General features: G+C 42.2%; 1 protein-coding gene across 1 annotated transcript; it reads right to left on the bottom strand.

Annotated features, from left to right (window-relative positions):
• Positions 1–426: 426 nt before the first annotated feature.
• Positions 427–816, bottom strand: LOC138908324 (uncharacterized mitochondrial protein AtMg00860-like). The gene has a single exon (XM_070198983.1). The coding sequence runs from the start codon at positions 814–816 to the stop codon at positions 427–429; it is 390 nt and encodes a 129-aa protein (XP_070055084.1).
• Positions 817–10,891: the final 10,075 nt, after the last annotated feature.

Genomic DNA, 10,891 nt, shown 5'->3' with positions numbered 1-10,891 from the left:
ATATTTTCTACCTTTTTGCTCAAGGCATCCGCGACCACATTCGCCTTGCCCGGATGATAAAGAATAGTGATGTCATAATCCTTCAGTAACTCAAGCCATCTACGCTGCCTCAAATTGAGATTCTTTTGCTATGTAAACCTTACAGGACACCCCATAAAGATAATGCCTCCAGATATTAAGAGCATGAACAATCACGGCCAACTCCAAATCGTGCATAAGATAATTCTTCTCATGGGGCTTCAACTGACGTGAAGCATATACAATAACACGTCCCTCCTGTATCAATACACAACCCAAGCCAACGCGTGAAGCGTCGCAATACACAATATACATCCCCGAACCAGAAGGCAACACAAGGACTGGTGTTGTGGTCAAAGTTGTCTTAAGCTTCTGGAAGCTCGACTCACAATCATCGGACCAACAAAACTAAGCACCCTTCTGGGTCAACCTAGTCAAAGGTGATACAATAGATGAGTAGCCCTCCATGAACTGACGATAATAACCTGCTAACCCCAAGAATCTCCTGATCTCGGTCGCCGAAGTAGGATGAGACCAACTCTGAACTGCCTCAATCTTCTTGGGATCCACCTTAATGCCTTCTCCTGATACATCATACCCCAAGAATGCCACAGAATCCAAACAAAACTCACACTTGGAGAACTTAGCGTATAGCTTCTGTTCCCGCAAAGTCCGAAGCACCAATCTCAAATGATGCTCGTGCTCCTCCAGGATACATGAGTAAATCAAAATGTCATCAATGAAGACAATGACAAATGAATCAATATAAGGCCTGAACACCCTATTTATCAAGTCCATAAACGCCGCTAGGCATTAGTCAAGCCGAAGGACATCAGTAGAAACTCATAATGGCCACATCTAGTACGGAAGGCAGTGTTCGGAATATCTGAGTCTCGAATCTTCAACTGATAGTACCTAGATCTCAAGTCAATCTTAGAAAAAACCCTAGCACCCTACAACTGGTCAAACAAATCATTAATACGCGGCAACAAGTGCTTGTTCTTAATGGTGACTTTGTTCAACTGGCGGTAATCGATGCACATCCGCATAGTCCCATCTTTTTTCTTCACAAATAATACTGGTGCACCCCAAGGTGATACACTCGGCCTGAACCCCTTTGCTAGCAACTCCTCAAGTTGTTCCTTCAACTCCTTTAATTCTTTCGGAGCCATATGGTATGGTGGGATAGATATAAGCTGAGTACCTGGAGCCAAGTCAATACAGAAATCGATATCACGATCCGGTGGCATGCGTGGAAGATCAGAAGGAAACACATCGGAGAACTCCCGGACTACCGGTACTTAATCAATTGTCGGAGACTCTACAGTAGTATCCCAAACATAGGCTAGATAAGCCAAGCAACCCTTCTCGACCATATGTCGAGCCTTCAGAAAAGAGATGACCCGACTAGATGTATTGACAGATGAACCCTTCAACTCCAATTTCAGCAACTTTGACATCGCTAAGGTAATGGTTTTGGCATGGAAATCAAGGATGGCATGATATAGAGATAGCCAGTCCATGCCCGGGATGACCTCAAAATCGGTTATATCAAGTAATAGAAGATCCGTTCTAGTCTCATAACCACAGAATATAACTATACAGGACCGATAGATCCGATCCACTACAACAGAATCGCCCACAAGAGTGGACACATAGACAGGAGTTCCCAAGGACTCACGGGGAATATCCAGAAAGTTAGCAAACAGAGATGACACATACGAATAGGTAGATCCTGGATCAAATAATACTGAAGCATCCCTACCGCAGACAGAGATAATACCTGTGATCACGGCATCAAAGGCCACTGCATCTGTTCGGGATGGAGCACCACATGGCTGGCCTCCGCCTGCCTAACCTCCACCTATAAGATGAGCCCTACCCACCTGCACTCCACCTCTGGGCAACCGAATGGCTGGAGCGGCTACTGGAACTGTAATCATGGGTTGTTGACCCTGCTACCCCGAAGTATGGGGAAATTCCTCTTCATGTGACTAGGATCCCCTCACTCATAACAACCTTTCGGAGTGGTGGACTGCTGCCCTAAAGTCTGACCCTGATGGCCTAAATACCCACCGGAAGGACCCTGGATAGCTGGAGGGCGATATGAACTCTCTGGCATGGCACTGAAGTAGGCACTGGAAGAACCCTGATGTCCGGAGTACCCACTGAAAGAACCCTGAATAGCTGGCGGGCGGTAAGAACTCTCTGGCATAGCGCTGCAATAGGGTCACGCCGGAATACCCCAAGGAGTTGGTGGTGCCGGATATTTGGGACTGCTAGGCTGACCCCTCCCAAAATGACCTCTGCCCCCAGCCGGGGCACCTCTGAACTCTCCAGAAAAATGGGACCTCTTGTCCCACTGTTTATTCTCTCTACCCCTCAGACGGTAACCCTCAATCCTTCGAGCAATCTCTACTACCAACTGATAAGAAGTCCCCATCTCAACCTCTCGGTCCATAGTAGCCTGAATACCTGATTGTAACCCACAACAAACCTCCGCACTCGCTCCGCCTCAGTAAGAAGTATCAAAAGTGCATGGCAAGACAACTCAGAGAAACTCGCCTCATAATCGGTCACTAACATCGGACCCTGCTCGAGTCGCTCGAACTGACACCGCAACTCGTCCCTCTGGGAGGGTGGCATATACCTGTCCAAATATAGGTGGGTGAACTGGTCCCAAGTCATGGGAGGAGAATTTGATGGTCTACCAAGAAGATAAGCCTTCCACCACCTACGTGCGCAACCCTCCAACTAAAAGGTAGTGAAATCTACCCTGTGAGACTCCAATATGCTCATGTTGTGCAGTCTGCCCCTGTACCTATCAATAAAGTTCTGGGGATCCTCAAGTAGCTCACCCCCTAAGACCGGAGGGTGAAGCCTAGTCCATTTGTCTAAATGCTTCTGCGGCTCGCCGGCCGCAGCTAGTCTAGTCTCAGGTACAGCTGCTGTAACTGGCTGGGCTCCACCCATAGGGAGAGTGCCTGGGGTATGATATACAACGACTGTATGCTTAGGAGCCTGAGCAGTAGGGGTCTGTGCTCCCCTTCCCGCCTGAGAGGTGGCGGTGTCCGCTGGAAATAAACCACCCTGAGTCATAGTGTCCATGAACTGCAGCATATAGCCCATGACATCCTGAAAGCCCGGTGCTGACATGAAATCTACAGGGGCTGGCTCTGGTGTGGGCACCTCGCCCTGCTCCTCAATGATGGGATACTCCACTGGATCCGCTGGTGGTGTAATTGGGGCAGCTCTGGGACGTCCTTGTCCCCTACCTCGGGCTGGTGCCCTCCCCCGGCCTCTGCCTCGCATTGTAGCAACGGGGGGAACAGCTCCTCCAGGGTCTGGAATGTCCACCGTATTCGTTCTCACCATCTGTGAGAGAATGAGAGAAAGGAACTTAGTATACCATCAAATGCACGATAGGAGATGAATGAAGAGTAGTTTCCTAACACCCTATAGCCTCTCGAAGATAAGCACGGACGTCTCTGCACCGATCCGCAAGACTCCATTAGGTCTTCCCATAACTTGTTAGACCTACATGAACCTAGTGCTCTGATACCATGTTGTCACGACCCAATTTCATCATAGGTCGTGATGGTGTCCAACACTGTTGTTAGGCAAGCAACCACTGATAGATCGAGTGATTTCCACTTTTAACATGTTTTCAAGTGAATAACTTTCCGCATTTATAAAAGTTTTAGAAATTTACTATTGTACAATAATTAAACAAGAGCAACTGAGTGCAAATCAAAGTCATAACAATAAATCCAAAATCATAAGACTACTAGTGTTTGCCAAGACCAGGTGTCACAAGTGTGTGGGCTACTAGCAGAATATACAAAAGAATAATAGTCTACTGTCTTAAGGAAATAGAGAGAAATAAATCCAAAAGAGAGACTCCGGCTGCTGCTGAACGGCTCGGAAGGGCAGCTCACCGTGTAATCTCTAGCTAGAACTCAAGTGTGCGTGCCAGACTGGTAACCAGATGCACCATCCTCAGATCCTGCACATCAAGTGCAGAATTGTAGCATGAGTACGTAAACAACATGTACCTAGTAAGTATCTAGTCTAACCTCAAAGAAGTAGTGACGAGGGGTCGACTTCGACACTTACTAAGGGCCAAAACATAATAATGTGAAGTTCTAATAAAGCAGGTAATGTACAATAATAATAGAGGTCAAAACAGGAAGTAAGCAATTCCTTCTTTCAAGTAAAAATCAAACCATTTCTCTCATCTATTCCTTTCACCTTTCAAATTCGTGAAGCATTATTAAATATAAAAGGGATTTCGGTATCACCATGCACGAGTTATGCCGAGGATGCACGGCCCGATCCAAATATACATAATAATATACTGTGCACTACCGAGGGTCGAATGGCCCAAACCATATAATATATAAATAAAACCTGCCGAGGCGAATGGCCCGCTCCCATGAGAGTAGTGGAAGTTTACCCCGCTCGCGGAATATATTTGTGAAGCGGTTGAACATATAATTTCTCAATTTATAGTAGTAATCCTCAATTCCTTTCTAAAAATAAGAAATTCAACTTGGGGCTTTAAATATGGAGACCTTCAACTTCCATTTTAATCCAATAACTAGTAAGCATAAACAAGCAACGGTATCAACAAATCATGGTGTAAGCCTAGATCTACACGGACATAAGCATGAATAATAGCTACGCACGGACTCTCGTTACATCGTGCATGCGTAGCCCCCACAATTAGAAGTACATATTGATTTAAGTTCACCTATGGGGTTAATTCCCTCTTACAAGGTTAGAAAAGAGACTTACCTCGTCTCAAAGTATACTTCCTGGTTCAAGAATGCGCTCACACCCTCAAGTCAGTGCTGAATCAATCCAAACTCACAAATCTCGCAAGAGTGGATGAAAATGTGATAAAAATGGCCTAAGTCCTGTATTAAATGAACCTTCACTGCCCAATGATTTTCGCACCTGTGGTGCTTTGGGCCGCATCTGCGGTCCCGCACCTGCAGCAAAGGCCTCGCAGGTGTGCTTTTCCCTCACCTGGCTGGGCTCCGCATCTGTGGACAAGGAGGGCTGCTTCTGCGAGCCTAGCCGCACAAGCGACCATGGCTCTCGCACATGCGCTCACGCAGGTGCGCCCAATCTTCCGCATCTGCGGATTCTGGGCTGCCCTCCATTTCTCGCTTCTGCGGCTCGTGGCTCACACCTGCGAGCCCGTAGCTGCGGCTGGCCAAGCGCAGGTGCGATTATGACAGATGGGGGAGCTACAGTTGTTGCTCCAAGCTCCCAACTTGGTCCGAGTCTCGTCCGATTGACACTCAAGGCCCTCGAGGCTCCGCCCGAACATACCAACAAGTTTAGAATCATATAGCAGACTCGTCTGAATACTCGGAACGCCCGAAACAATATTAAAACTAAGAATCGCACCCCAAAACAAATAGAATAAAAATTATGAACTTCAAGTTCTTCTATTCACTCAAAATGTGCCGGAATGTATTTAGACTACTCGAATTGATACCAAAATTTGCGTGCAAGTCTTAAATGACATTACGAAACTATTCCCGGTCTCGAAATTTTGTTTGGACCTAGATAACATCAAAACCCGCTCCAAATCAAATTTAAAGAACTTCAAAATTCTTCAACAACCAACTTTTGATATAAGGCGCCAAAACGCTCCCGGGTCATCCAAAACCCGAACCGAGCATACGCCCAAGTTTGAAATCATCATACGAACCTATTGGAATTGTCAAATCCCGATTCCAAGGTCGTTTACTCAAAACGTTGATCGAATTCAAACTTAGCCTTTTAAGGCCAACTTAAGGGATCAATTGTTCCGATTTCAACCCGAACCCTTCCAAATCTCAAACTAACCACCCCCGTAAGTCATAAAACAGTAAAAGCAAATTCGGGGAGTCTTATTTTTGGGAACAGGGTTCCTAAAAGCAAAACGACCGTTTGGGTTGTTACAGATCCTCTAATACATTCCTTTTCATTTCCGTTGCGGCATGCAACCCACTCCAACAATATAAACTTAAAAACTCTTAAATATAATAAAATAATCCAATAAATACCATATTTAGTAAGAAATTATTAGGCAACAATGCACACAATATTTATAAATTATTTAGGGACAAGTAATGACAAGTAGCAATTAATTGTGAAAATCAAGGAGAAAATAAGCAATTTAATTTCTAATATGTTACATGTCAAGTAGAAATTAAATCACATAGGTAAAATAAATATGTAACAATTATAACATGGATTCAAGACATAATACTGAGGAAGGAATATGAGAGAAACAATTAATATAATAATTAATTCATGTCTTAAAATAATTTATGATTTCAAATAATTATGCAATAACTAATTTGGTGATGTATAGACACTCGTCACCTCGTCTATACGTCGTTCACATGAATTTCATAGAACAAATCATTCAAGGGTTCTACTCCCTCAAGTCAAGGTTAACCACGACACTTACCTCGCTTTGCAACCAAATTCAAGATACCAATAAACCTTTGCCTCGGGAATTCATGTCCGAAATCCTCAAATCTAGTCATAAAAAATTCAATATACTCAATACAGATCATAGGAATTAATTCCATATGAATTTACTAATTTTTCGGATTAAAATCCAAAATTCATCTAAAAAATCAACACTGGGGCCACGTCTCGAATCTCAGAAAACTTACAAAATCCGAACACCCATTCTGATATGAGTCCAACCATACAAAGATTATCAAATTCCGATGTCAAATGGACCTTTAAATCTTAAAGTTTCATATTTTTGGAACATTTTACAAAAATTTCAATTTCTTCCATCTAAATTCGAAATAAATAATGCATATAGACATGGATTTATGAAATATAATCACTCTTGGTTATTTAACATTTACCCAATTCAAAGTCGTGAAATATCCCTTTGGAATCGCTTAATCCAAGACTCAAAACTCAAAAATGAGTAAAAATGGTTAACTTCTGATTTTATGGGTCATGTCCAGGCCTTTTCGCATCTGCGGACACTTGACCACATCTGCAATTTCCGCTTGTGCGGTCTAAAATCCGTAGGTGCGATTACACCAGAAGGCCAAAATTTCAAATGTTTCCTTAAGTCCAAATTTTGATCCGTTAACCATCCGGAATCCACCCGAGGCCCCCGGGACCTCAACCAAATACACCAACAAGTCCTAAAACATCATACAAACTTAGTTGAGACCTCAAATCACATCAAACAATGCTAAAACATGAATCATACTCCAATTCAAGCTTAAGGAAATTAAGAATTTTCAACTTCTACATTCGATGCCGAAACCTATCAAATCCAGTTCGATTGACCCTAAACTTTGCACACAAGTCATAAATGACATAACATACCTATTCAAATTTCCAGAATCGAATTCCGACCCCGATATCAAAAAGTCAAATCCGTGGTCAAACTTTGGAAAGCTTTAACCTTTAAATTTCTAGTTTCCGTTAAATGGACATAACTTGAGCTAGGGACCTCCAAATTATATTCTGAGCATACGCCCAAGTCCGGGTCTGTTTTCTCAAAACACTGATTCGGCTCCGTTTTTTCAAAATATTGACCAAAGTCAACTTAATTGAGTTTTAAAGCTCTATTTCACATTTTAATCAATTTTTCATATAAAAACTTTTGAAAACTTATACGGACTGTGCACACAAGTCGAGGAATGATGAATAGTGCTTTTCGAGGTCTTAGAACACAGAAATGATTATTAAATTTAAAGATGAATTTTTGGGTCATCACAAATTCGGAGATGATTCAAAAACGAAAGTTGTAGCCCTTTGAGTCTGGTTGCGAGAAAGGTATACCATTAATCATTTGGACATTTGTACAGAAAGTTATGGTCAATTACCAAAGCCTGGTAGTGCAATCACACTGAAGTGCGGCCACAAGATTTGGGTCACTCCCGCGGAACTTGGAAATGTGCGGTCAGCACAATGGGAGGTCAGACTTTTTTTCTTTATAAACGAGGGTTAGAGTATTATTTCATATTTGGACTTTGGGAGCTCGGTTGGTGACGAGTTTTCATGGGATTTTCAAGAAATTCATCGGGGTAAGTGATTCTAACACAGATTTGGTTAATATACATGAATATATCATTATTTTCATCATTTAATTAGTATTTTGAGATGGAAATTTGGGGACAATTGTAGAAATTTCATAAAACAAACATTTGAGATTTAAATGTTGATTCAGAGTCGGATTTGAGTGAAACTAGTATGGTTGGACTCGTAATTGAATGGGTTGTCGAATTTTGTGAGTTTCATCGGATTCCGAGATGTGGGCCCCATACGCAATTTTTGAGATAAATTTTAGATTTTTGAAGAAAAATCTGTATTTTCATTTCACATTAACTCCTATAATTTCTATTGATTGAATTGAATTTATTATGACTAGATCGGAGATGGAAAATCGAGGGAAACGCATACTACTTGACTAATTGAGTGAAATTCGAGGTAAGTGACTTGTCTAACCCTGTGTGGGGGAAATCCCCTTAGGATTTGATATTGTTGTAACATTTTGTGATATGTGAGCGCTGTGTACGCGAGGTCACGAGTGCGTACACAGGCTAAATTTGGAAATATCAATTCTTGCTGAGTAGTCTTCTTTTAAATTCTTTAACTGAGTTGCTTCAGTATATGTAGTGATCATGTTTAGCCTAGTATCACATGTCTATGTGCCTTAACTCTTACTTGCAATATGTGCAACATGCTTAGCTGGATTACCTGTTTCCGATTTGATTTAAATCTTTAACTGTAAGATTCTTGTTGTAAATTCGTTGTTCCTTCGGTTATCTGTTGCATATTTACTTTGGGACTAAGAGGCGGTTTCTCGGGAGATCCCCCCGGTACTGCATATTTACTTTGGGACTACAAAGCGGTTCCTCGGGAGATTCCCTTGTACTGCATAATTACTTTGGAACTACGAGGCGGTTCTTCTAGAGATCCCCATGTACTGCATATTTACTTTGGGACTACGAGGCAGTTCCTCGGGAGACCCCCCTACACTGCATATTTACTTTTGGGACTATGAGGAGGTACCTCAGGAGCGCCCCTGTTGTTTACCTCTATTTGATGTGTTGTTCACTCCTCAGTCATCTCATTATATTATTATGTCCTCTGTCGTATATTTATTATTATTTCCCGTATGGCCTGGCCTGATCTCATCATTACTCTACCGAAGTTAGGCTTAGCACTTACTGGCTACCACTATGGTGCACTCATACTACGCTTCTGCTCTTCTTTTTGTGCAGATCCAGGTACTTCCTATTAGACCAGGTATCAGTGAACTAGCTGTACACAAAGACTTCAAGGTATATCTTCCAGCGTTTGTAGACCTCGTAGTCCCCCTCTATCCTTATTATGTTGTCTTTCTGATATCTCTTTAGACTCTGATGTATTGAGACACTCAAAATAAATTCTTAGAAACTTGTGACTTATTTCTACCAGATTTTGGGAGTTGTAACTATTTGCATCATGGTTTGATTTATTTTATATGTTGAGATTTGAGTTTCAATTTTGTATTCGGCATAATTGATAGGCTTACCTAGTCTTAGAGATTAGGTACCATCAAGACATCCCACGGAGGGAAATTGGTGTTGTGATACTTCTGAAGCAATCCACTCGGTCGTTGATGCTCATACTTCACTTGTTGACAATTTAGGCCTTTAGTTTTGGATGTTCAGGCCTTGGCTAACCAGTTTGTTAGATTGGATATTTCTGAGCCGAGTCTAGTGTTGGCTTGTGTGGTTTCTCAGTCTTCTCTTTATGATCATCTCAGAGAACGCCAATATGATGATCCCCATCTGCTTGTCCTTAAGGACCCAGTTCAGCACAGTGATGCCAAGGAAGTCACTATTGGAGATGATGGTGTATTACGGATGCAGGGCAGGCTATGTGTGCCCAATGCAGATGGTTTGTGTGAGTTGATTCTCTATGAGGCTCACAGTTCGTGGTAGTCCATTCATACGGGTGCTGCAAATATGTATCAGGACTTGAAACAACACTATTGGTGGAGGCGGATGAAGAAAGACATAATGGAATATGTAGCTCAGTGCCTAAATTGTCAACAAGTGAAGTGTGAGCATCAACGACCGGATGGATTGCTTCAGAAGTGTCACGACCCCAAATTCTCTCTGTAGAATGTCATGATGGCACCTAGTCTCTAAGACTAGGTAAGCTTGTCGTCTATGCGGAATACAAAACTGAAACTCAAATCTCAACATATAAAATAAATCAAACCGCGATTCAAATAGTTACAACTCCCAAAATCCGGTAGAAATAAGTCACAAGCTTCTAAGAATTTATTCTGAGTGTCTCAATACATCAAAGTCTAAAGAGATATCAGAAAGACAACATACTAAGGATAGAGGGGGACTCCGAGGTCTGTGAGCGCTGGCAGATATACCTTGAAGTCTCTGCGTACAGGTAGTTCACTGATGCTTGCTCTGATAGGAAGTACTTGGATCTGCACAAAAAAATGTCCAGAAGCGTAGTATGAGTACACCACATCAGTACCCAGTAAGTGCCAGGCCTAACCTCGGTAGAGTAGTGATGAGGTCAGGTCAGGCCCTACTGGAATAATAAAAGACAGGGTTCAAAGTTTAACAATATACTAATAATAATGACAATAGAAATGAACCATGTAAGGGGGTATGCCACAATTTAACTACCCAAAATAAGGGCAAATAACTGTCACGACCCAATTATTTTCCTCTATTTGGTATCGTGATGGCACCTAGTCTTAGGGACTAGGTAAGCCTAACATTAATTGAAACAACATTATTTAAATAACATCTAACAAGTTAAATAGAAATCTCTTACAATTCCCAAAACCCGGTAGTACAAGTCATAAGCT

The sequence above is a fragment of the Nicotiana tomentosiformis genome, chromosome 3 (assembly GCF_000390325.3).
Source record: "Nicotiana tomentosiformis chromosome 3, ASM39032v3, whole genome shotgun sequence".
NCBI classification, from domain to species: Eukaryota; Viridiplantae; Streptophyta; class Magnoliopsida; order Solanales; family Solanaceae; genus Nicotiana; species Nicotiana tomentosiformis.
Note: the sequence above shows the minus strand (reverse complement) of the source record. Positions and strands in the feature narration are given on the sequence as shown.

What these genes read in the sequence shown, in the direction of transcription:
- LOC138908324 (XM_070198983.1), bottom strand. Translation starts at nt 816, where the DNA reads ATGGACTTGATAAATAGGGTGTTCAGGCCTTATATTGATTCATTTGTC.